Source organism: Xyrauchen texanus, chromosome 25 (genome assembly GCF_025860055.1).
Source record: "Xyrauchen texanus isolate HMW12.3.18 chromosome 25, RBS_HiC_50CHRs, whole genome shotgun sequence".
Taxonomy (NCBI): domain Eukaryota; kingdom Metazoa; phylum Chordata; class Actinopteri; order Cypriniformes; family Catostomidae; genus Xyrauchen; species Xyrauchen texanus.
This window is the reverse complement of record NC_068300.1, coordinates 35,386,121-35,414,087: the sequence shown is the minus strand read 5'-3', so window position 1 is coordinate 35,414,087 and position 27,967 is coordinate 35,386,121. Positions and strand designations below refer to the sequence as shown.

Sequence of the window (27,967 nt, the reverse complement as noted above, 5' to 3'; positions counted from 1 at the left end):
CCCATCTCCCGACTGCATCTCTGGAGCTCAGCCACATTGATCTTTGGGTTCTTCTTTACCTCTCTCACCAAGGCTCTTCTCCCCCGATAGCTCAGTTTGACCGGACGGCCAGCTCTAGGAAGGGTTCCGGTTGTCCCATTTAAGGATTATGGAGGCCACTGTGCTCTTATGAACCTTAAGGGCAGCAGAATTTTTTTGTAACCTTGGCCAGATCTGTGCCTTGCCACAATTCTGTTTCTGAGCTCTTCAGGCAGTTCCTTTGACCTCATGATTCTCATTTGCTCTGACATGCACTGTGAGCTGTAAGGTCTTATATAGACAGGTGTGTGGCTTTCCTAATCAAGTCCAATCAGTATAATCAAACACAGCTGGACTCAATTGAAGGTGTAGAACCATCTCAAGGATGATCAGAAGAAATGGACAGCACCTGAGTTAAATATATGAGTGTCACAGCAAAGGGTCTGAATACTTAGGACCATGTGATATTTCAGTTTTTCTTTTTTAATAAATGTGCAAAAATGTCAACAATTCTGTCAATATGGGGTGCTGTGTGTACAATAATGAGGAAAAAAAATGAACTTAAATGATTTTAGCAAATGGCTGCAATATAACAAGAGTGAAAAATTTAAGGGGGTCTGAATACTTTCTGTACCCACTGTATTTTGAATACCATGTCATGAAGTTAATTCAATCTTGTTTTTATCAGTTAAAGAACATTTCCAAGGTGAGACATGTCTTGAGTTTCAATGATACAGAGAAGCTCAAACATACTTTCACATTGTCTCGTCTTGATTGTTGTAATGCCCTTTTTTCAGGGTTAAATCAACGCATTTTAGCACGGCCCATGGCGGCTAGACTTTTGACCTTCGAAGAAAGTCTTTTAATAATATTCCTCCAGTTTTAGCTTCTTGCATTGGCTACCAATTCATCTTAGGGTTGATTTTAAGATTGTATTAATTACATATAAGGCATTACATTGGTTGGTGCCTGAATATTTAGCCATACAGTTTTTCCCAATTGGTAAGACATTTCTTGAAACAGAGGCTCCATGTTCAGAACATTTTATTTTAAGATGACAAATAAATACACAAATCCTTTGAATATCCATTACTCACTAATAAGATGTATTAAAACAACACTGTAATGCAGTTTTCTCAGTTTAAATAAAAAGTGCATTGAAAATTCTTCATTTATAATAGCGCCAATGAAGCGTTGTATCCATTGTAGGCTTTGTAATATGCTGTAATGTACATTTCATCAGAGCGAGCAACCGACAGAAGATACACGGTTTTAAATATAAGAAACATTGAATTAATCATCAGTGGAATATTTGCACATCGTTATGGTTCACAGAACCAACAAAATATCAGTTTTACTTATTTGTTCCATAACTTTAATTGTGGTGATAAAAAATGTGAAATCTTATTACTTTAATGAAGAGGTCAGGGGACAAACCAAACCCTTCAATTTCATCCACATGAAGTCAAAAGGCCAAAATACAATGACAGTTATAGAGACAACTTTCACCCCAGGCCAAGAGACAAATGAACAGGCCAGTCTTTCTGTGCTTGAGAACATTTGCCTACAACAAAATCATCTGACACCTTTAAGTGTAACAAACAAGTGACCTAAACATTCATCATACAGATTATTTGCTTTAACTGTACACAAAGACATAAAAGTAAACTTAGTACCAACTACACAGCTAAAACCAATCATAAAAATGAGTAAAGCTTTTAGTTTAAAATCTAAATAATTTGATCATACACATAAGCAATACTCATCTACAGTATGTGTAACAGTACAAGTAATAATACCCCTAAAAATGTCAAAGTTATATATATATATATTTAAAAGTGGAAGGCTTGAATGAGAAGTGTAACATGCTTTTCCACTAAATCAAATCATTTCGGAGTTACTAAACACGATGTCGCACTTGTGAAAGATTTCAAGTAAAGCATGCTTTAAACACCTACACAAAAAATGTTTTCCATGCACTGAAGTTATTCATTACAATAATCCTTCTATTACTACATCTACAGAAAATGTATCTACACTTTAGTCAATTGTATCCATCAGTTTTCCAAGACAGACATCTCAATACACTAATACAGATAATATTTAGTGTATAAAAATGCTACACATTTAACAGGGATGCAAACTCATGAGAGGTTTAAAGAGGTGCTTAAGTGTTTAAGCTTAAAGTAACCCTTTCAAGTGATTTTAATAAAGAAAAATGTAAAAAATGTACCGATCAATTTGGGAAAATTGGCTTCAGAAATGGTGACTTCAGCTGAAAGGCAAGTAGTTTGCATCCTTGATTTAATTTTCACTCCAGTATAGAGTAATCTCAAGTTATTCAACTTCTCACAGTAACCAATAAATCAATAATTATGGGTTCCATTAAGACACCTTGGCTCTTAAATAATTCAGCACAAACATCTGAAAACAGAGAGTGGATGTTGATATCACACAGGCCTAGAGAACATACATTCTTCCAGCTGTTGACTTTTAAATGGCTGTTTAAATGAATATTTTCCATACTAATAATGTATAACTTAAGTCTAGTAAATCATCTCTATACTTATTACTAATAGAGGCAATTCATTAGACCCATAATACTGCTTTTACCACAAACATTCAGTGAGACTTGCGATAGCCATGTACATGCCTGAAACGTCATGAAATGCTGTACACTTTAGCATCTGTACTTCAAACAATTTCTTAAGTACATGTTACATTACTAAAACATTATTCATATTACCCAGTCATCTCATCTCCTTAAAATGTTTAACTAGGGAGAAATACATCATCACCTCATTTGTACATGTTCAAAAAGGTTCAAGTAAACATGTATTTAAATTAATATTGTTGTCCAATCGTACTGATTACTTCTGTGCATCTTTAAGTGATTTAAGTGTAACAGACTGTAACCAAAGAAATGTAATGTTTTAAAGCAGTTTACAATGTAAACAAATTTAGTGTAGGGGATTTGGGTATTAGAGTGTATGAAAAACTGACAAGCTACCATTGTAATACTGAAAATCTCACATTTATAATCAAAAGCATTTAGAGCAGGCCTACAAAAATCCTGTGCACAATACATATGAACACTAGCCTTGGCGCAAGTGTTACTTTCTATTCTGTACTGTACAGTATGACAAATGTGTTCCTACTTTAGTGGACAAGTAGGTAATCTCGATACCCTGACAGATAGGATGACTTTGTTAACAAAAGTACTGTCTGCTGTACAAGGAATCTCATATAAAGCTCAATTTGTGATACAGTGCATTTAAGTCAAAAAGCTTAAAGTGCTTAGTTTGTCCTTTGAATGACTCAAACATCAGCAATCCTCTAGAACAAAGGTTGGCAACCTTTTTGACAGTGAGAGACCTTTTTAACGGGAAATATTTTATTTTTTAATGTCATACATTTTTCAAAATGTTTGTTCTTTTCCCTTAAAAATGTAGTTTTGAGATTCACCTTCACTGTGGTTTAATGAGGGTGCATGCCAGGTTGAAAATCTTAAGCATTGATAGCGGTTCCTTCTTATTTACGTCAACTTTTACTCTGTCAGCAAAAAGCAACAAATAAGAGATGTAGTAGGCTTTCATCTGCTGAACCGAACCGACTAAAGCAAAGTGGATGCCTTTAGTCGCTCAATTCACTGAAAGTGATGCACAAACGGCTTCCATGCACTGCGCTCATCTGTTGACTATGCAGTCTCGTCACACTATAATAGTGTTTAGCTTCCCATTATAATTACATAAAACACGCTGTGTGATCAAGAGGAAAGATTACATCAAGAGGTAGGTTGGTATGCAGGTGCAAGTGACTTCATAGTAATAAAGGTTGCCAACCCCTGCTCTATGCTTTTCATCGATGCAGCTAAACAGCAGCCTATAAGAAACTCACTGTACGGCTCTGTTCTGAAAACCTAGTACGCTGCCCTGCTGTCTACTAGGGATGTTGATGATTAAACAATGATCAATAAGTTGTTGGTAATAATTTAATCGACTAAGCTAATCAATTGTTAATTAATTGCAATACAAATGCATTCAACAATCATACAAGCACATGGCAAAAACACATGTTACTAAGCTAACTACATGATACTCTAGAGTGACTAATGTTTACAGTTGATTTCAATAGTTTGATGGTAGCATGTTGCTACGCTAACAACATGTTACTCTAACTTGATTTGAGCTTACAGTTTGATGTTAGCATGTTGCTGAGCTAACTACACGATAATCTAGACTGACTAACAGTTACAGTTGATTTCAATAGTTTGATGGTAGCATGTTGCTAAGCAAACCACACGAATATTATCAATGAGCATTTTTGTCCATGAAAGGTACATGCAATGTTGCCTTATAATTTGGCATGAACAAGGTAACTTAGAAGGCTGCATAATTTGGCTGCCTAACTTTTGGAACAGACCATACTACAGCAATTTACATGATGACTTAAAATGCTTTCTATGTAGGCAGCTTACTAGGTTTTTGGAACAGAGCTTACATCTACCAGTGCTTCACAGGTGTGATACTAAAGGGAGAGTCACTAGGACACATGTATAAAATCTCAAAGCTTTCCACAATCCTGTGGTAAAACTAACAATTACTGATCATGTGTGAGAAGCACGCAGACAAAAAGTGAGGAGGGAGGGGTCTCTGGCAGTGAAAGAGTTTATCAGTCTTTGTTTACATCAGTCATCCTCCAGTTGCGAAGTTTATGTATTGGTGTGGTTCTGTCACAAACAGAAAAATGTCACTATGCGGGAAGACTCAATAGAGAGCACTCGGAAAGAAGAGATCTTGATGGCATCTGATCTTGCACTCACTCAGACATTAGAGAGATTAAAGGTAGAGAAAATAACTTTGTCATAGAATATCTAGAAGGTGAAAATGAGTTATTCTACACCTTGTTTGAAGTCTAGTTACTTTTCCTTTCAAGCTCATAAAGTGAAGGAAGGGTTGTGTTTCCTGACTTCCTGTAGGAGGTGGTCTCGGTCAGACAGAGCTTTCTCAAGAGCTGACTGGACATCAGCGAGCCTGGACTCCAGAGACTGCACAAACAGAGAAACAGGTACACATATGAAACATACTAATGTGATTAAAAGGTGAAGTTGCAAAATACGACTCGATCCATGAAAACTAAAACATTTTTAGACTTAAGAAGTGTAATTAAGATATCAAATGCTACAGTGGACATTTGAGAGTGTTCTGCTGTCCTCGAAAGAAATAGTAGCTGAGCTCTGGAAAATTGCACTTAACACAGCCCTAACAACGAAAAATAATTTTTGTTTTAGAGTTTTAAACCTTATTTTAGAACTCCTAATATTAAAAACCATCAACCTCTGCTGATTATCAGCATACAATGCAAAAAAACGATGATCTTACTGAGAATTTGTCTTGTTGCCCATTAAAAATATCTAAACATCCTTAAAACAAGATAGATTTACTTCAAAAGCAAAACTACATGAGATATTTTGTCTGTTTTTAGAGAAATCTAACAAAATTAACATTTACACTTTTTGCCAATGAGGTAGGGGAAACAAATTTGATTAAAAGTGAAAAGAACTCATTTTCTTACTTACCTGGAAGTTTTTTTTTCCTGGTTTTAAGCATTAACCACTAAATTGTGTTACATTTCCCTGAAAACAAGACTTATGCCATTCTGCTTCTCAAGGAATTTTCTTTTCTTGTTTAAAGGAAGTTTAGATATTTTTACTGGAAAAGAATACAAAAGTACTAAGACAATTATTTTTTTTCTGGTGTACCAGCGTCCAAAATGCTACCTACACAAAAGCATTTCCTGTGAAGTTAAGCCAGTCATATTTGTGTCAACTAATTTTCTAATATATTACCTTGTTCTTCTCTTGAGTTCCAGAGCAGGATTGGCCAGTTGTCTTTCTGTCCACTTCTTTCTCAATCACTGATTGGCTTTGAGCAGCTGCATGTGTAATAGTGAGGCAAGAGTGAGACAAAGGAAGCAAACAGTTAACAGGTCAAAGATATCTTGTAATCTGAGCTGTTATCGTCACTTAAATAATATCTGAAGGATCAGGAAGGACTCACATCTCAAGCTGAGGATTCCATCATCTAAACGCTCCAGCACAATGCCATCTAGAGAGAGGAGCACAGGAACTGGCTGAGGAGCAGTCGGGTAGACATGAGGATTATCATCCTGACAGAGAGAGAGAGACAGAGAGAGAGACTAATATCTAAATATTACACCACAACTTACACTGGCAGGAATTCTTCAAGAATGACTTATGCCTGCTTTCATCTGGTGATAATAGCATGATCTACACTCACTGAGCACTTTATTAAGAACACTATGGTACTAATAATGTGCCCAATGTTCTATTCTGCTGTTGCAGCCTGTCTGTATAATAAGCCTAATTGACATAGAAAGGAGGCATTCAATGACTGAATTAAAATACTCAAGACACAGCAGAATTTTAGCCCTGATTGCACATACAGTACCTTAAACTAGATTGTGCTTGGTTATTGAATAAAACAGGTTTTTGTGCTGTAATACCACGTGCCGAGGCTGTCTTCAAGAACAGTAGCACTATGCTTGGCTTGCAGGTATTTTTTTATTATTATTCTTAATTCTTTTAAATCAGTTTGTATGCAATGACTGTATTCCTGTAGACATCTCACTACTAGCAATGTAGAAAGCTTTGTTGATTATAATGGGAGTGATCTAATTTTGTTACATCAGGCCACACAATTGCAGTGTAGACACACTGTCATCCACACAATGTAGGCCTAGGCGCATTACAAACAATTTATCAATTTGGCAGATGCTTTTATTCAAAGCAAATTACAGTGCATTAAAGGAATAGTTAACCCAAATTAAAATTCTCTCATCATTTACTCAGCCTCATGCCATCCCAGATGTGTATGATTTTCTTTATTAAATGAACACAAACAAAGATTTTCAGAAGAATATTTCTGCTCTGTTGGTACTTACAGTGCAAGTGAATGGTGACCCGACCATTAAAATTAATCCATATGACTCCAGTGGTTACTTATTACCAATGGTAAGTTATTTTTTACCCTGGATGTAAACGCTGCCACAGACACACTACGCTCTACTTTAACAACCTGTCTAGACAGCATCTGTCCTCTCTCCTCTAGGCCAGCCGCATGACACCGCCCAGCCCCTGGCTCTCTGACGTTCTTTGTGAACATCAAACTAACCTCAGGGCGGCTGAGAGGAGATGGCGGAAATCTAAAGATCCAGCAGATCTGGGTAAGAATCAGTCTCTGCTTGCATCTTTTTCAGATAACATTAAATCTGCAAAAACATCCTATTACCAGGAAAGAAAAATAGCACCATAGACACTCGCAGTTTATTTAGAAAATTCAACACACTCCTCTGTCCTCCCCCTTTACCGCCTGACACCTCACTTCTCAGCAGATGTCTTCGCCACATTTATTTACTAATAAGGTTACAGCAATCAGCAATACATTCTCTGCACCACGCCCTCTCAAACACCCACCTCCTGTATGTAGCTCTTATATCTCCATGTTCTCTCCTCTGACTGACAAGCAGGTCTCTAAACTCCTCATCTCAAACCACCCCACCACCTGTCCCCTTGACTCCATTCCTTCCCACCTCCTCCAAGCCATCTCTCCATCCATCCTACCTGCACTAACACACAAAATTAACACATCTCTACTTACAAGCATGTTCCCCTACTACATTTAAGCAGGCTTAATTAACCCCACTGCTTAAAAAACCTGCACTTAACACCACACAAGTAGAACAGTACAGACCAGTTTCTCTCATCTCATTCATGGCGAAAACACTTGAAAGGGCACTATTCAATCAGATCTCTGCCTATCTCTCGCAGAACAAGCTACTGGATGACAATCAGTCAGGCTTCAAAAGTGAAGATTCCACTTCACAGACCTTTCTGCAGCGTTTGACACAGTCAAACATCAGATCCTACTCTCCACCCTCTCTACTCTAGGCATCACAGGAACTGTGCTTGACCGGTTTATGTCCAATCTCTCAGGTAGGTCCTTCAAGGTAGCCTGGAGAGGTGAGGTGTCCAAGTCACATCAGCTAATTACTGGGATACCTCAGGGCTCAGTGCTTGGGCCACTTCTCTTCTCTATATACACAACATCACTGGGACCCACCACCCAGGCACATGGATTCTCTTCCACTGCTATGCCGATGACACACAGCTCTACTTGTTTTTACACCCCAACGACACAACGGTGACTGCTCAAATCTCTGCCTGTTTAGCAGAAATCTCGGCCTGGATGAAGAAACATCACCTGCAACTTAACCCAGCGAAGACCGAGCTCCTCGACATTCCAGCCAGTCCTGCTGTTGAACACAACATCACAGTTCAGCTGGGTTCATCTACAGTAACGCCTTCAAAAACGGTCAGAAATCTAGGGATAACCATCGATAACCAACTAAATTTCACAGACCATATCTCAAAGACAGCACGATCATGTAGATTTTCACTCTACAATATCAGGAAAATAAGACCCTTCTCTCTGAACATGCCACACAACTTCTTGTTCAGTCACTTGTCATAACTAGACTGGACTACTGTAACGCTCTCATTGCAGGCCTCCATACATGCGCAATTAGGACCCTGCAAATGATCCAGAATGCAGCAGCACGTCTGGTCTTTAATGAACCAAAGAGAGAGCATGTTACACCACTCCTTGTCTATCTTCACTGGCTGCCAGTTGATGCACATATCAAATTCAAGGCTCTGATGCTGGCATACAGAACAGTTACTGGGTCTGCTTCAGCATACCTACAATAATTTCTGCAGAGCTACATTCCCACCAGAAGCCTGTGGTCAGCTAATGAGCGGCACCTTGTTGTACCAACACAAAGAGGAGTCAAACCACTTTCCCGGACATTTGTAAGTCGCTTTGGATAAAAACGTCTGCCAAATGAATAAATGTAAATGTTAATCCAAATCTTCTGATGTGATCTAATCACTTTGGGTGAGAAACAGATCAGAAACAGATAACTTTTCATGTGAAAGTGGAGATTTATAGTAAAAAAGGACTTAAATATTGATCTGTTTCTCACCCCAATATATCCCTTCTGAAGACATTTATATAACCACAATGATATTTAGAGCTTGAATGTTCTGGTCACCATTGACTTGTATTATATGGACTTACAGATCTGAAATATTCTTCTAAAAATCTTTGTTTGTGTTCTGCAGAAGAGAGAAAGTCATACATATCTGGGATTGCATGAGGATAAGAAAAAGATGAGAGAATTTTCATTTTTGGGTTTAAAGTTTACATGTATTCCTCCCTGGAATGAAACCCATATCCTAGGTGTTGCTAGCACCATACACTACTCGTTGGGCAACAGGATCTCTTTAGGCTACCATTAGCTCTGAACTGGATGAGAGTGTCCGTTCCTCACTCTCACCTTTAGTATAATTGTAGTGTCCCACACCCAAAGTCTCATTGGCTGTGTATCTGCACCGAGTTCATCCTCCAGGAAGGGGCCTAGAGTACTTAAGGTAGAAGCCAGGAGCTCAGCTCTGCACCCTGTCAAACACATCTCTATGAACCCCACACTTTCAGACAGAAGGGAGTGTCTGCCTGCACGTGGCCCCATCTCCAATCTGACTGCTACTGTCGGGGCGCCGGAGAGAGGTTCCGGTGATAAAGAAGCACTGGGAGAGGTAGAGCCAACTGTGTGGAGTGAGGAAATATTTAAATTTAAGAAATTCTGAGAGAATGTTTTGTTAAAGCTGTGTTATGGAAGAAGTAGCATACAGTCGGTTTGTGCTTAAAAACATGATAACAACAGACTTACAATTGGTTACCATAGAAAAGGAGAAGAAATGAGTAATGAGTATGTGGGATGGCCAGATGACCATATGTTTAAAGTAGCAGATTATATGCTGTGTTTCACATATTATTAATTAAATGAGGTGGTTGTAGAGACACATAACCAGTTTATATACTGTTAAAGAAAAAGTTGACATCCATTTGAATAAGTAATGCTTTGCGACTGGTCTAACTGGAGGTTAATATGATGTATTTATGAATTTATATCTGTAAAGCACATATATGGGATTACATAAGGCATAATTATAAATGTGATACAATTTTCGGGGACACTGTATTTTTTCTCTCCCCTTTTTCTCCCCAATTTGCAATGCCCATTTCCCATTGCCTCGTGGTGGCATAATGACTCACCTCAATCTGGGTGGTGGAGGACGAATCTCAGTTGCATCAGTGTCTGAGACTGTCAATCCGCACATTTTATCACATGGCTAGTTGAGCGTGTTAATGCGGAGACATAGCGCATGTGGAGGCCCACGTTATTCTCCACGGCATCCACACACAACTCACCACACGCCCCACGAGAGCAAGAACCACACATTATAGCGACCACGAAGAGGTTACCCCATGTGACTCTCCCCTCCCTATCACCGTTCTCCAAACAGATAAATCTTTCACATTAGCATTAATACACTGATGTTTACTGTGTAGTTGAAATGGACAGCTTCTGAGTGTAGTTTACTTGCGAGTTAAGCGTCCTAACCTTGCGTTAGTGTCAGTCCTACCAGCAAGTCAGTGATTTTATGGTTGCCAAGTTGTATAGGCACAAACTCCTGGGCTTCCAGCGCTACCACGTTATCTTCACCGCGCATCTCCATCAGGCACCCCATCCGACTCAGGCACAAAACTAACACAGACACCTGAAAACAACAACAGAACACAATCAAAGGTCAGACATATACACAGCTAACCTAGTCTAGATAAAACTCACCATGTCTTCAGCAATGTCTTCAGTGCTATGGGACAGAGAGCTGCTGAGATTATCTGCTGATAACCCTCCTTCTGTACCCGGTGCAGGACTAACGCTGCATGAGTGAACACCTGTACCATTAGGACGCAAAGACTCCACACCAGACTCTGAAACATAGATGGATGAGTGAGGTTTTTGTCAACAATTGTGCAGCATGTAATAAGTTTTAACCATTATAAACCATTTGTACCACAATAAAATCTCCTAATATTAAAAACCCGACTCCAAACAGAAATCTTCCAGTGAAGACAGCTCTGTTGATTATAACGAGAGCATACTACTTCTGACTGCCTCATAAATTCATTAAACATGTAATGAAATGAAAATAGAACAATTCATTTTCAACATAATATTGTATTATTTGTATCAAATGAAGTACTTTTATACAGAACCTCAAAGCACGATCCAAAATACAACACTGGAGTAATTTTTGCCAAATTAAGTGCTGTAAAACAGAGCATCACAGATGTGAGACACTGCTTAAATGTAATAAAATTACTATTGATTTATTATTAGTAGTATTATTATTAGTAGTAGTAGTAGTAGTAGTAGTATTAGTAGTACAGTGAATATTAGACCACTATACAGTAGTGATATATTTCTGTCTTACATTTTTCCATTTAAATTGAGCTTTTATTTTGGCAGAAACTTTAATTTTACATTTAGGCATTTGGCAGACGCTTTTATCCAAAGTGACTTACAGTGCATTTATTGCAGGGACAATTCCCCCGGAGCAACCTGGAGTTAAGTGCCTTGCTCAAGGACACAACGGTGGTGGCTGTGGGGATCGGACCAGTGACCTTCTGATTAACAGCTATGTGCTTTAGCCCACTACGCCACCAATTTTTGAGTGAAGCCCTTTCCATTTCTATGTGTTTTTGACGGAAGCTTCTCACTTCTGGAAAAGCAGGTTGCTACTTGACGCAATGTGATTATTAAACTGCAAAAGACTGCTATTTCATTAAATAAATATGTGGTCTGTAAGTGTTGCGCACCTGAAGTGAATTAGTGCTCTACTCGCCATCACCTGCTACAAACAGAGCACACAATGCTCATGATGGTGTTTTCATTTATAAGACAAGGAGCTCTAAAAAGGTATGAGGAGCCGGTGACGACACATTCAAGCACTAACATTTGAAGCGTGCAGTACATGCAAACTATATATTAATCTTAATCGTAGCCTTTACAGACTAAATAATCACACTAGGAAATAACGTGATATTAATTTCTGTGCAGATTGTTTAAGGAATGACATTCATATGTCAGATGATATGACTTTTTGGTATCTAAGCATTTTTAAGAGCATGAGTACAAGAACATGAGCGCGGTATTGAATCTGATTCTGATACTTGTATCGGTATAGCGATACCCTATTTTTAAGTGTTTCATAATGTGAAGCAACTGTATTTAAATAACTGGGTTATAAAGAAAAATTACATTGTTTAACAAATCTCTTTGGAGTACTCCATTCTTATTGGTCAATGGCACCATCAAGCGGTCTGATATTTCTGAATAACAATCACACAACTGGGAATCAAGTCATATTAGACTGGTCATCCATGTCATCTTTCCTGCTTGTCTTCCTCTGAGATTTTTAGAAGTAAGCTAATAAAATAATTTAGACTCAAATAAACATTTCATGTACATTTATTTGGCGAGTACTCTTTTAATAAGCAGGATAATGAGCTGTCAGATGGTCAAAATAGACACCAACAGAACTCCAAAATGGAGGTGGAATTCAGCTGTTTCTAGAGACTTTGCAATTTCTTTCTTTTTAAATAATAACATAATTTAACCCCGATTACCCTGTCAAGGTTTATTTTTGCGACAATGACTGGCTGACTGTACATAATCACATACTTATGCAATATATTGATTTATATAGCAAGTCCATGAGGATGTACCAGAGTCCATGAGGATGACAAAGTTTTCACTGATGTCGCTGTCAACGGATAAGCCATCGTCCGCCAGGCTCCCCTCAAGAATGGCACTGTCACAGGAATTTTGGGAAGGCGACTGTTTCATGGACTGAAGCCGCAGGTTCCCCATGATGGAGGGACTTGACTCTTCTGGCAGTGAGCTTTGCTCCCTACAGCCAAATCATCATAACAGAGGACCACGATTAATTAACAGCGGAGAAAAAATGAATTTAAACATCCCAGGCATAAAGAGCTTTGACCATTATTGGTTATGCAACATATTAAAGAGTTAGGTCACCCCAATTGTGCTAAATAAAAAGTTACTGAGGAATGATACTGAGGATGACCACAAATGATTATAAAACTAGTCTATATGACCAGATAATGACAGGACTCACTATGCATTTTTGGAGCTTGACAGTGTCTGTACCCATTCCCTTTTGTTGTATTGAAAAGACCCACTTGGGACATTCAGATAAATGCCTTACACTTTTTTGTGTTTAAAAAAAAATAAAATAAATGGGTTTGGAACAACATAAAGGTGGGAAACTTGGTGTGTAGTTTCAAATAAAGCCAAATGTGCTTCCCTTATGTAAATAAAGCCAGTCACTAGAACAGCCAAAAGCATTTGTACTGTGTGTACTGCATGTGAGCTCATTCAAAAGATGGCCAGTGTTTTCCAAAAACAAATAAGACTTTGTTGCAAGCTTAACCACAAGCTAACTGTCTCTGATCAACTGGTAATTTCTCCAGTTTAGACTGCTTCTGACCATGGTCAGGTGTTAAAAGCTAAATTATTTACAACTTGCTATAGATAGAATTACAAACACACCTAAAGCTAAACTAAGTTTAAGCTATAGCTAAAACGGATTTTCTACAGTTCTATTAATTTTTATTCACTCAAACCACTAACTGCTTATTACATCGCTCACTGGTTGTGATTGGTAAGTAACCGCAGGCGCTTTGCTGCATAGTTTTGCTAGATGTCTCTCATTTCACTGCTCATATCACTTCATTCTCACATACAGTGAAAAGTTATTTTAATAATTTAATTTCATAAAATACTCTAATGACTCTCAAATGACTCTGATTAAAATATTCGAACTCAAATACACATGTTATTTATTTATTTGATGTGGTTATCCTGATGTTACAAGACCTGATCACAGTTAGGGTATATTTTGTCATAATTCCAGCTTGAATATTAGGGTTGATAATCAAGAAACTGTTCTTATTCTGAAAAAAAACAAAAATCCAAATATAAATAACAGAACCAAACAATTTTCATGACTTTTGGTTTCATAAAGGGTTCTCGATCATGCTTCTTCTGCCAATGTGGACAAAACATTGTTCTAAAATACTCAGAAATGACAGTGTTTCTTAAGCTATCATTCTGCAACAATGAATGACAGTCATCAGCCGGTTCTTTTTAGTGAATAAAAAAGAAACTAATAAGTAGGGCTGAAAAGATTAATCAGCGTTATCGACAAAATCGACAATAAAAAATTGTCGAATAGTCGTTTGATCTCATATAAATGACCATGAGATCACATTAAACTCTAATGATGACGTGTGAGAGCAGCACTGCAGTTCACGTCTGACTGAGGAGAAGAATTACACAGACCACTGTCCAGATGCACTCTAAACTTTCACAGCTTCAGGTGATGTAGATCACAAAGTATGAGGGAATTATAATGCAATTAGAACTAATATTCAATTTATAATACAAAATATGTAAAAACAGAAGTGCTCTTGTTGTGGAATGGAGCTCTGCTGAAGCAAAACTTGCATGTCAAACATCTTTAAAAGAAACACCCCGGCGTTACATCTTAAATACAGTTATATTTAAGGCATTATAGCTTTATTAAAGTTCAAATAATACAGAAGCAGATCATGTAAATAACTGCAAACTCCGAAACTGGCATTTCTCTGTGCGGTCAGCGCCTCTTCTATAAGTTGCGCAAAGTGTCCCGATCTAAGGGGGAGAGATTGAAACTGAACACGGCTGATGCACACTCTGTCATGGGGATACTCGTCCCTCGAGCGTGCATGCTTAATGCAGCTAGATTATAACGTGATTGCTCATGAGTTATTGAATCATAATATATGTGTCACTGTGTGTTTATTATGGTGAAGAAAATTGGCAATACGCAGCTTTATTAATAAGAGAATATTTTTTATGTGAGTTAAAGATGGTTTGAATTGAACAGAAAGGTGAGAGAGTCTTCACCCCATTATACAATACAACAAAATACATTTTTGATTTGTTTTTGTTTTGGGTTATTTTCCAATATAAATATCTATAACTCCTTAAAAACAATGCAATTTTTTTTTTAGCAGCTATACTGCAGAAGAAAAAATTGTTATCTGAAAATCTAAAAAAGGTGCATTCACCTGAGAAGCAGCAGGTAAGATATTTAGACTTGCTTTTAGAGAATAGATCTTGAATATAAGTATATTTTGTCTTTACTGCACTCGCATAAGTATAACCAAGTGAAAAAATACACTTATTTTAAATCATTGATAACAATAGGATTTTTTTTTATTCTTTACTGAATTAAATTTAATAAAAAGTATTTTTTCCCCTTTTATTCAGTGAATGTAATTTAGAGGTATTTTGATGATTTTTACCTCTTTATAGTTAGAAAGCACGTTTAATACAATATTTTAAGTCGAGGGACAAGCTGAATAATCAGATAAGAGCTAATGATTAATCAGTGCAATAATCGCAGAATAGTCGATTAATCATTCTAATAATCGTTAAGATTAATCGATTATATAAATAATCATTATTTGCAGCCCTACTAATAAGTAATTTATTTAATCATGTTGGACTTCAGATGAACCAAGAATTTTAAGGTTTAAGATTAATTACTGGACTGGAGAAGCCTAATTGCTGGATGGTAGTTGATAAGACTATGTGTAGTTTAATATACACTTTTGAATGAATAAAAACAAGAATGTGTTCTTTTAAAATATTAAATCTTCTCATCATTTTTAACAGGCTGCTGAGGGCAGTAAATCCAGCAAAAATTGAATTTCCAAATATTTCTATGTTTTTTATGATACTGTTAATGAACCAGAATTGATCAATTCCTTAAAGGTGAAGTATGTAGCTTTTTTATGTTCAAATACGTTCTACTATCCCAGTTTATTGTTCATTGACAAATAAAAGTAAGCCATTCATGGGTTTACCTCCCCCAAAAGGCACTATAAAAACATTGATGTTGAATTTTGAATTGTATTCGCTCAGCTCCTCCCATCCTTTTGTAGCTCAGCCTATAGCATGAATTTGGGATGTGGCTACTTGTTCAGCCGGGGGAATATGAATATCAAATGGCAAACTGTAATGGGGTTCAGGAAAGGAGGATGAGGGAACCAGATCAACAAATATTTTAATTATAACATAAAACACTGAACTGGAACATAACAACTGATGTCGACGACACACACACACACAGCTCCGTCTGTGTGTCTCTCTCTCTCTCAGGCATCCCTGACTCCTCCTCTTATCTCTCTCCCACTGATTGGGCTACTCAGCACCAGGTGTGCACCATCACAGCCTGGCCATGCCCTCCTCCTCGTCACATACCCCCACCACCCGATTCAGGCCGGGCAAAGCTGTGGACTGACTTACTCCCCCCCTCCCATCCTGGAGGGGCGGAGTTGCCCCTTCGGCCATGTCCTCGTTGGCCGGTTTTCCCCACCTCCTGGGTACCTGGGTAGAATGAGGGGAGGAGAGGAAAAAAGGGCAGGAGAGAGAGAGAGAGAGAGAGGGAGAGAAAGGGAAAAGCAACGACCACATCGCCATTCGGCCCTCGGGCCAGCTGGGCAGCGGTCCTCAGCGAAGCAGGGCACTGGACCTCGCTTCCTGGTGGACGGCAGCAAGGCCCCCCACCTCCCGGCAAATGTCAGTGGCTCCTCTACCCTCTAGCGACTGGCAACGGCTTCTTCACTTCCTGGCGGATGGCAGTGAGCTCCCCCGCCCCCTGGCAGTCTTCCCCCATTGCTAGGTTCCGGCACCAGTTTAATGGGTGTTCGGGAAAGGAGGAGGCGGGAACCGGATCAACAAGACTTTAATTATGACATAAAACACTGAACTGGAACATAACATCAGATGTTCACACAGCTCCGTTTGTGTTCGTGTCTCTCTCTCTCTGGCATCCCGGCTCCTCTTCTCATCTCTCTCCCGCTGAATGGGCAATTAGCGGCAGGTGTGCACCCCCACAGCCCAGCCACACCCTCCACATCGTCACACAAATGTATACACAGGAAAATAAATTTAGCATTGCAAATTCGAAAACTTGCTTTAAGAAACAGAGTATGAAGTAAAACCAGAGTGAACATTGATGTTGCATTTACAAGTTGGAGGATTTTTAGGGAATTTAACGGAGACAGCAAACTTGCCAAGTTGCTTCCCGACAGGTAAGCTACACTCAAGGTATTGCCAGACATGTTAGCTCATTACTGTCGAGCTCCAGATAAATTCTTAAGATACTCTACACTCTATGCTTACTAGTTACCAGAAGAACCATCCTACCCTCATGTGCTGGATTCCCCACACACCTAGCTGCCATTCAATCCTGCGATGTTATCGGACGACCCGATTCATCTGCCACGCTTTCTGTCGGGTGTTCATATGTTATAGTGGTCTTATTTATTATGATGTTCATGTTTATCACCTTTTATTTAGTATGGCTTATTTGTAAATAGGGAATCAGAGAGTGCAAAAGGGCGGGATGAGTCTAAGGGGTGTTGGCAAAGGTCGTTTAAAAACACACTTTATTATTTTAATTCCGTTTGTGCCACTAGTAGCACAGAAATGACATACTTCACCTTTTAATTCCTTGTTAGATTACCATCTCTACAGATAATACATTATAAAAATGTACATTAGTAAAGCTTTCTTTATTAGAATGCTAATTCAATTTGGTTGTTTTTGAAACAGCTGACAACTTTCAAACCTGAACTAGATATGACCAATTTTTTTCAAACATAAAACAAATACAATTTTAACTAGGTTAGATCAAGACTTGAGTAGAAAAGATAACATCAATGCAGATGTTCTAAATAGTTCTTACTTGTTTTGAGGTGTGAAGAGCTTAGTCATAGCAGATCCTCTGCTCAGGAGACTGAAGGCATCTTTCGTGATGGAAAGCGCCCCCTTGGTGAGATCCAGGGAGGCACTGAATGCATCTTTCGTGACACCTTTAGTGGCATTCAGGGCACTGGACAGCTCCCCCTCCAGGCTGAAAGTGGAGCCATGTCGGGGCAGTCCCATAGGGTTCACTGGGGAAAAAGGAAGTGACTGGGCCAGAGCAACAGCATGACCTTCATCATCTTGCCCCATTGGTTTATCCATTCCCTCAACAGCTTCACAAGCCTCCTCCACCGATCCCTCCTGCTCTACATCTTCCTCCTGATCTACCGTGGAGATAACTTTTTCACCCAGCCCACTTTCCTCCAGCAGGTCAGACTCACTGGGGTGGTGTGTTGGCGAGAGATCAGAGTCTGTCAGGCTTGGAGTGTCCGTGTTCTCTGGAGATTGGGCTTCCTCTTCAGGCTCGCAAACTGCAGGAGGAAGCAGCAGAGCGAGCTCTATTGCCTCCATCAGGACAGAGACACAGACTGAAGGAAGATCCTCTCGTTTATGTTCCGAATGCCCCAAACCCTGGAAGTCCTTGCTCAAATTTCCAGCTAGTTTGGCAAGGTAGTCCTTCATCCTCAACAGTGCAACAAACTGGTAGTGGTTGAGCCACATTTTGACTGGAGTGATAGACTGGGCCAAGATATGGATGGAGGCCATGGGAGAGTTGACTAGTCCTTTGGTCTCGTCGACTTTATCAGATATATCATTGATACTTTGCAAAGAAGTTGGAAGGGGGTGTTTGATAGAACTTGATGGGGACATTGAGTCTCTGTCTATACTTGAACAATGAGAGTCTTTTTTGAAGGCAGAAGGGTGGCACATCCACAAAGACATGGAAAAGGGCTCCACGAATGGAAGGGCTTTCCCCCTGAGCCCTCGATGTGCCCCCTCAAAGCCTAGAGTCACTCGGGACAGACTGGTAGACCACATGTCCTGAGAGCGAGAAGGGCATAGAGGGAGTTCACTTTCCAGAGAGTGTTGAAGGAATGCGGATGGCAGGGGATGTAGGACGCTCTGGTCGCGAGGGAAAGGTTGGCACTCCATGGACTGGAAGAAAGGACAACCCGAGAAGCTGTTGTAGGTGCTGTTAAGGTCAGTGCAGGAACCATAAGGAGAGTGGCGAGTATTGCTGAGGACGATTTGAGGAAGACTGATACTCAGTAACTGAGGGCGGTCTGGGTGGTCCAGAATGGAGGATTCCAGAGGAATGATGAGCTAAAGAAATACAGAAAAGGGTCACCTAAAAAAACAGATCAGAATTTTTTCTTTCACTGTGTTTTGAAGATGCATAGTCAGGTTAAAAAGAACTTCAATGTGTCTCTAGAAACCTGAGTTCTGTTTTATTCATTGCCCTAGATATTTTCAGTCTGAACAGGAATTTTAAAACAAACTTTCTTTTAGAAGTGTAAAAATTTACTGTAAGTTTCCCAGCTTTCTAAACCCAGCAACCAACTTTAGAATGCTTGAAATGTTGGTATTTTTTGGGGCAGTGTGAACAATCCTTAACAAGATAAAACATCCATATGACATTAAATCCACTTCAAAGCATGTCAGATCTCACAGTTTACCTTTAGTTGTCTAGCATCCAAGCGAACATCGACGTGTTCTTCACTCTTGCTGCTGTCCTGGAGGTGGTAAAAGGCTTTTACCTGATCCAGTGTCCTGTGTAGACCCCTTGAGAATAGAGTAATCCACAATACACTTGGAGCATCAAGACACAATTGTAGACCATTCAGCTGGGCATAAAGATTAGAGCAGGGTACTAGAGAGAGAAAATGATAATGGGAGTCAAACAAAGACAGAAGAAAGAATAAATCAAACTCTTTCCCACCAAATAGATTGTATACTGTGATACAATGATGTAAATCTGTTTCCATTAATGATATTGATTAAACAATAATGATAATGCCATCCATCAAAACCACAGCTAACACACCAGGAAGTCCAGGGTTATCAGGGAAGTAGTACTCTGTGAACTGAAGGTGGATTGCTGGAGTGTTGTCTGGGAGATGTAGGGATTTGCGGTTACAAGAGAGGAAAGATTGCGTTCTCTTGCTGTGACGCCCCCCGGTGGACACCTAAGGTAAAATATAAAATATTACAAAAAATAAAAGTAGTGATGAATTAATTTAAGATGGTTTTTATAGTACACCAAACTCTCTTATTTCAAAGGATCAAGGAAAATTTGTTGTCTCATAATACAACCACCTTAACAGTAAACACTTTAATCAGGTCACAGAGATGACAGTGAATACGTAAAAGCATTTAGCATATCTTAGCTGGCAGCATTGATGAAAATGTACACGCCCTGAGGGTGTATCAAATTAAAAATTAAATAGTCTCACATTGTCTTCTCTAAGCTATTGTCTTCACTTTCATTTAACAGATACTCCTCCATCAATGCTACACGTGAACATGGTATCAGAAAACTCCTTGAAAATCGATTAGGTGTATCAAAAGCATGTCATATCCAATTTATGTCTGTGAAAATTCATCAAATCATCATCTTGCGCTTGAACCCCCAGGTTTTTGCTGACCTTGTTAGAAATGAAAGGAGAGCAACCAAAATATGAGCAACATCATCCCATGTGCATACTTGAGGATACAAATTATTAAATAAGCATATTTTGTTTGCCAGGCGAGTCTAATTTTGGATGGAACTGACTTCTATCACAGTTAATAACATGAGCATACAAATGTGTGATAAAAATCAATGCACTATGTGCCACATAATAGATGCAGAATTACAGACTTTTAAGACAGTCCCTGGGACTGGATAATTCAACAACTAAAAATTCTACTACTATAAAGTTTGGGCACATACTTATTTTTATTAAGGGTCTTATGATTTCCGCAATGCAGAAAAGACTGAATGTCATGGAATTTGAAATATTTGGGATAAATATGTTTGCACAATTAATCAAAATAAAATCTTGATATGTCTTATTGTGCTTCTGAAATTGCTAAAGGCTGTGATTTAATTAAATAAAAAGTGAATGTGTGAAGCCGCCACTCATGCACTGACAACAACGCATCATGAGCATCTCACGTGATCTTTGTGTGTAGACTGTAGACAGCAGAGCGCTCATTAACCTTGAATGTGCACAGTACAGAGCCAATATATTTATAAAATTAAATAACATCCTCTTGTGGTTTAATAAGCACATGTAGGATCAGAGTAGTCTGGAAGATGGAAATTAAGAAGAATTAAACCAAAATTTCACCAAGATGGCCAAGAGCACCGGAAATCCCTCAGAGCCATAAAACTAAGAGCTGACAAAATCCTGAGATGTTTTGTAAACAGTATTATAGGAGTTCCCATTTACGCTGGGCACTAAAATTATAATTTTAGTTTTGTAAAAAAAAATAACATGTAGTCACAATTAAATTTTGTCTACAAAACTTTCAGTCATTGTATCATAAGTTTTAAGTCTAAAAGGTTTTAGATCAGTATAGTGTATTTTTTCCTTGCTCAAGTGTATAAAAACCCTGGTCAAGTATATGAAGTATGTCATTGTGTGTTGATATTTCTCACACCTGATGAATGTCCAGGTCATCCACACAGATCACCATACAGCTGGAGCGAAGTCTCTTCAGAGGGGACAGAACGGCTGCTGAACTTCGCCGGGAGGTCTGACCATGTTCAGGACTGAAACTGGATAGGGATTCCCCATCTACTTAAAACCACAGAAGAAGGTTAGTCACACAAGTCTGAAATAACATAAGAGTAAGTGAATTATGAAAGAATTCTCATTTTTGGGTGAACTATCCATTCATATTTTAGTGTTTAGACTGAAAAATGTTAAATAAATGTGCACCCCAAAAGAAACTACTCTGATCCAGGCCTGTTTTGTTAATCACATCTGTTTGTCTTTTGTGTGCTGACAAAACCGATGGAATATTAGCTTATCAGAAAAACAGAGAAGCCCAACCTTGTTGAAATACATTTTGAAGTCATCATGAAACGGCATTCTTAACACATTTTACTTTTGTAATATGTATTTTCAAGTGAAACAGGAATTGATTTTATCCATCAGGAATTGACTAGATCTTGAAAAGTGTGCATTTTAGATAGGCTGCATCACATACAAAAGTAACCTAAAATAATGCTTATATAGCTATTTGGCTAATGGCTTTTCGGCAGCTGTCACCTAATCTGCACAGGCAATTGGTTAACCAATAGAATACGCAGATTAGGTGACATCTGCCGAAAAGTAAAGCTGTAGTTAAAAGTAAAGTAGTTAAAAAGACCAGATATTACCAGATCAGCAAAGTTAAGCAATGGAACGAACCCCCTTTCATTAAAGTCCATATTTAACCTTATTAAAGTGCTCTAATTAATTTTTGTTTTGGGAAATTGCATTGTCAAACTTTGTGCAAAAGTTGAACCATTTCTAAAACAACACTACCCATTGTTACGTTCCTGTGTTGTCTGCCCTTTGTTCTCGGTTTCACTATCACGATTATTTCACGTTTCCTTGTTGTCCGCTCCGTATTTTCCATCTCACCCGTCACCGATCTCGGTCCATGTCACGTTTTCCCTGTTGTCCGCCCTGAGTCTCACTGTCCGTGTGTTAAACTACATTTCCCACAATTCCCGGCCTCCCTCACTGCCTGCACTCATCATTGTTTCCACCTGTGTCTCGTTCAGTCTCCACTTTGTCTGTGTATTTAAACCCTGGTTCTTTGTTTAGTCTCTGTCGATTGTTGTTCGTTTCCTGTATGTTGTCTGGCTTGGTCCGTGTTCCCTACCCGAGTTCTTAGCTTTGTTTTAGTTTTGTTTCATCGTGTTAAATTTGTTTCGTGGTGTTTTAGTTTCCTGTTTTCCCATCGTGGACTTTCCTTTGTGTTTACATTTTGTTTCTTCTGTGTTGATCCTTAATAAAACCACGCTTGGATCTGCACCTCTCGTCTGTCTTGTCCTGTTTCCACACCCATCATTACAGAACAATCGACCAAAGAATGGATCCAGCGGTCCAACAGGCCAACTATCAGCTGCTTTGTCTAAAGCAAGGGGACCGACCGGCGTTGAACCACATAGGCGACTTCCTCAAGCTGGCTAGCGTCTCAGACTTCACGGACTCTGCCCTGGTGGTCTACTTCAGGGGCAACCTGAACGCCTAGTTGAGGGAACGGTTGCCACCGGCAACGCACGAGTGCACTCTCTGCAGCTTCGTGGAGATGACTTCGCGGGTCTGCGGCTCACCGTTAACCGTGGGCGTTGCCGAGAAGGACCCTACCTCGCCATCCACAGTGGAGTCCCTTCAACCACCTCCGGCGGCCCCAGTAACACCAGCCCCACCTGTCAGCGAACCGACCCTCACGCCAGTCACCTTCCACGAGCCAGCGCGGCCCACTTCGTCAGCCCGGAGGAGGGTGAGAAGCCACGCCGACCAGGAACAGTGTACCCACGCATACCACGGTCAACCAGCCAGAACCTGTCACCTCAGAAGTCAGTGAGCCAGCGCCTGTAGCCTCGACCATCCCTGAGCCAGCGCCTGTAGCCTCGACCGTCCCTGAGCCAGCACCTGTAGCCTCGACCGTCCCGGAGCCAGCGCCTGTAGCCTCGACCGTCCCAGAGCCAGCGCCGGTAACCTCGACCGTTCCTGAGCCAGCGCCTGTAGCCAGGACCGTCCAAGAGCCAGCGCCAGCAGCCATGACCGTCCAAGGGCCAACGCCTCCCGAGCTTTCCAGAGCTCCGCCTCGAGCTTCCAGCGCCTCCCGAGCTTCCAGCGCCTCCCGAGCTTCCAGGCTCCGCCTCGAGCTTCCAGCCTGCCTCCGAGCTTTCCAGAGCTCCGCCTTCCGAGCTTCCTAGAGCTCCGCCTCCCGAGCCTCTCGAGCCTTCCAGGGCTCCTCCTCCCGAATCTTCCAGGGCTCCGTCTCTCAAGTCTCTCGAGCCTCCTAGGGCTCCGCCTCTCAGGCCTCTCGAGCCTTCCAGGGCTCCACCCCTCAAGCCTCTCGAGCCTTCCAGGGCTCCGCCCTTCAAGCCTCTCAGGGCTCCTCTCAGGGCTCCGCCTCTCAGGCCTCTCGAGCCTTCCAGGGCTCCGCCCCCCAAGTCTCCAGAGCAGAGATCCCAGAGCCACCTACGGCTCTGCCTCCAGAGCCTTCTACGGCTCTGCCTCCAGAGCCTCCTACGGCTCCGCCTCCCGAGCCTCCAAAAGCTCTGCCCCCAGAGACTCCAGAACCTACCAGGTCTTCGCCTCTGAAACCTCCGACGGCGCTGCCTCCCTCGGCTCAGCCTCTCGAGTCTCTCGAGCCTCCCAAGGCTCCGCCTCTCGAGCCTCCTAGGGCTCCGCCCCTCAAGTCTCTCGAGCCTTCCAGGGCTCCACCCCTCAAGCCTCCCGAGCCTTCCAGGGCTCCGCCCCCCGAGCCTCCTACGGCTCCGTCTCCCGAGTCTCTGCTCTCAGAGACCCCAGAGCCTTCTAGGGCTCCGCCTTTGAAACCTTCTACGGTGCCACCTTCCTCGGCCCCGCCTCCTGAGCCTTCCTCGGCTCAGCCTCCAGAGCCTCCCATGGCTCCGCCTCTCGAGCCACCCGAGCCTCCGACGGCTCCGCCCTCAGAGCCTCCCGAGCCTCCTACGGCCCAGCCTCCAGAGCCTCCTACGGCTCTGCCTCCCGAGCCTCCCATGGCTCCGCCTCTCGAGCCACCCGAGCCTCCGACGGCTCCGCCCTCAGAGCCTCCTACGGCTCCGCCTCCAGAGCCTCCTACGGCTCCGCCTCCAGAGCCTCCTACAGTGCCGCCTACCTCGGCTCCGCCCTCTGAGCCTCCCGATCTCCTACGGCTCCGCCTCCAGAGCCTCCTACGGCGCCGCCTACCTCGGCTCCGCCTCCTGAGCCTCCTTCAGCTCCACCTACAGAGCCTCCCTCTGCTCCGCCTTCTGAGCCATCACCTCCCTCGGCTTCGCCTCCCGAGCCTCCCTCGGCTCCGCCTCAGAGGTCCCCCTTGGCGCCTCCCCAGTGGCCACTCCTCCTCCCAGGTCCCCTGAACCGGCCCTTGGCCCACAGCCATCTCCCAGGCCACCAAAACCAACCTCTGTCCTGTGGCCTCCTCCCAGGCCCCCTGAACCGGCCCTTGCCCCACGGCCATCTCCTAGGCCACCAAAACCGGCCTCTGTCCTGTGGCCACCTCCCAGGTCCCCTGAACCGGCCCTTGCCCCACGGCCATCTCCTAGGCCACCAAAACCGGCCTCTGTCCTGTGGCCACCTCCCAGGTCCCCTGAACCGGCCCTTGGCCCACGGCCATCTCCCAGGCCACCAAAACCAACCTCTGTCCTGTGGCCTCCTCCCAGGCCCCCTGAACCGGCCCTTGCCTTACGGCCAGCCCCCGGACCATCTAAACCCGACCCTGCCCGGGCAACACCTCCCAGACCACCGAAAACTGTCCCTGCCCGGTCGATACCTCCCTGGCCTCCTAAACCTTTCCCTTTGTGCCCCCGTGGACTGTCCCATTTCCCTTTGTGCCCCCGTGGACTGTCTCATTTCCCTTCTTGCCCCCGTGGACAGCCTAATTGCCCCTTGTGCCCCCGTGGACTGCCTAATTACCCCTTGTGCCCCCATGGACTGCCTAATTGCCCCTTGTGCCCCCGTAGACTGTCTATTTGTCCCTTGTGCCTCCTTGGATGGTCTCTGTGTCCCTTGTGCTCCCTTTCTTCTGTCTGTGTTCCCCCGGGTCTACCCCCTCACTCCTTGGATCTTTTGTTTTTGTTGTTCTTTGTGGGGTTTCTGTTTGCTATAGGACCGTCTGGAATCCGGTCCTTTTGGGGGGGGTTATGTTACGTTCCTGTGTTGTCTGCCCTTTGTTCTCGGTTTCACTATCACGATTATTTCACGTTTCCTTGTTGTCCGCTCCGTATTTTCCATCTCACCCGTCACCGATCCCGGTCCATGTCACATTTTCCCTGTTGTCCGCCCTGAGTCTCACTGTCCGTGTGTTAAACTACATTTCCCACAATTCCCGGCCTCCCTCACTGCCTGCACTCATCATTGTTTCCACCTGTGTCTCGTTCAGTCTCCACTTTGTCTGTGTATTTAAACCCTGGTTCTTTGCTTAGTCTCTGTCGACTGTTGTTCGTTTCCTGTATGTTGTCTAGCTTGGTCCGTGTTCCCTACCCGAGTTCTTAGCTTTGTTTTAGTTTTGTTTCATCGTGTTAAATCTGTTTCGTGGTGTTTTAGTTTCCTGTTTTCCCATCGTGGACTTTCCTTTGTGTTTACATTTTGTTTCTTCTGTGTTAATCCTTAATAAAACCGCGCTTGGATCCGCACCTCTCGTCTGTCTTGTCCTGTTTCCACACCCATCATAACACCCACACTGTATTTCATGGCTGCAAAAATGGGGTCAAAAGACTATTTCCAGAAAGACAAGAAATATATACACTTACTTGGTCAAAATAGCACATAATTTTTTATGTTGCTGTGTATTAGTGCTGTGTCACTTCCCTAATGTTTTAGAGGTTAAGTGTATATCACTTAAACAATGTGCATTCCAATAAGCTATACTTTCTGTACTACTGTAATCTAACATATGTTGAGGTTAAGAATGATGAACAAATGGTCCCCCTTCTTTCATTTAAACACCCATAATAATGTGTTACAAACGTGACATGATTTGATATGAAGTGTCCATACTATGTATATCAATGGGAGAATCACAAACCTCCACCGCTAGTTCTTTTACCATAATGATTCAGAAAGCTCTCATACTGTTTCTTTGATCTGTGACATGTTTCAAGCTTCTGTATCTACAGCCAATATTTGGGAAAGGACATTTTGACAAACTTTGCGATTTGAGTTGTAATGTTATAAACACTGAATCATCTCATATTGCTGCTCTGCTCAGCGTGTCCTGCATACACCAGACAGAGGGCGCCGAATGCTCACACAGCACTGACTGAAGCGGTCAATGCACACTATATTTTAAAACGCAGCCTTTTGTGGCTTAGTAATCTTGCAAGGGCATATAGCAATTTCAATCTTAATTCAATTCATCATGCAACCTTGATGGATTTAATTCCAATGTCTCAGAGGATAAAGTCTGCAGGTTTCAAAGTGTTTTGGATGGTTTTTGCTACTTACACAACTGTCATGTCCATAACAGAGAGATGTCATGTACGAAAAAATAAATGAAATAAAAAAATATATTTCATGTTCTTAGCACTTCCAACCCTTCTATATACCATGGCTATTATTATTTCTGGATTGTGCGTTTCAATTTTCAATAAGCTACAAAAAAGAAAAAGAAAAGGAAAGAATTAGTCTAGACTAAATGTCCTGAAGTCTGGGATCTATTTGCAGGGTTTATGTAAATACAAATGGTTTGATATAATGGCAATGAGTATATGTTAAATTTCACATTTTGATTGCAAATGTTACATCTGTAATGCTGGAATTTCCCTATTCAGAATAAAGTAAATTGGGTTTTTAAATATAAACGGTCAGTCTGAATTACATTTTGAAGATAAGAGGGATTTATTATTGGTTTACCCTTGGCTCTTTTGGCTGGAGAGTCTTTGGCAGAGGCAGGTGATTCTGAAAGTGGTCCAGGGACGCCCAGATCCTCCACTCTCCTCTGGAACTCTTGAAGCAGTTTGGCCGCCCACTGAGCACGAGACTCCATCGCCCCACAGTGACGTTCCCAGTGCCGACAGTCGTCACCTGTACAGCACAACAGTATATATACATCACTAAACAGCTGAAATGACCTTCACAGCTGTCCATCACCCTACAGCCAACCATTTACAGAATAAATTCATTGTGCTTCCTTACAATTAATAAACTAAGTGAATAACAGGAAATCACCGAGCTCAATAGAAGAAATGAATATGGCATGCGACATGGCCATAAAGCCTCAGCTACAAAAGCACGTTAAAACTATAAACCGGAGGGCATGTATTTTGAGCAATGTCCTCTTTTGAACTGTGTTGTCACTCACCTGGTCTGTGGACAGGGTAATAGTCACAGCCCAGCTTCCGTAAGGTCAGCTGCATTGCACCCTGTGTGCCTGGAGGCAGAGCCTCATCTATGTGTGAGGTCAGATCACACAGAAGTGTCATTTTTATGATGGATAGTTTACC

General features: G+C 41.5%; 1 protein-coding gene across 1 annotated transcript in view; it reads right to left on the bottom strand.

Annotated features, from left to right (window-relative positions):
* Positions 1-1,051: 1,051 nt before the first annotated feature.
* The window catches only part of LOC127618452 (UHRF1-binding protein 1-like), a 49,816-nt gene continuing 22,900 nt past the window's right edge, over positions 1,052-27,967 (bottom strand). Inside the window, exons 9-21 of the mRNA XM_052090899.1 lie at positions 27,826-27,912; positions 27,378-27,548; positions 21,436-21,572; positions 19,835-19,976; positions 19,467-19,660; positions 17,831-19,113; positions 12,735-12,919; positions 10,792-10,937; positions 10,564-10,720; positions 9,436-9,704; positions 6,078-6,186; positions 5,867-5,952; positions 1,052-5,065 (exon numbers count right to left, since the gene is read on the bottom strand). Coding sequence (XP_051946859.1) covers positions 4,955-5,065; positions 5,867-5,952; positions 6,078-6,186; positions 9,436-9,704; positions 10,564-10,720; positions 10,792-10,937; positions 12,735-12,919; positions 17,831-19,113; positions 19,467-19,660; positions 19,835-19,976; positions 21,436-21,572; positions 27,378-27,548; positions 27,826-27,912 — 3,077 coding nt within the window. The 3' untranslated portion in view covers positions 1,052-4,954. The remainder of the gene's footprint in view (positions 5,066-5,866; positions 5,953-6,077; positions 6,187-9,435; positions 9,705-10,563; positions 10,721-10,791; positions 10,938-12,734; positions 12,920-17,830; positions 19,114-19,466; positions 19,661-19,834; positions 19,977-21,435; positions 21,573-27,377; positions 27,549-27,825; positions 27,913-27,967) is intronic.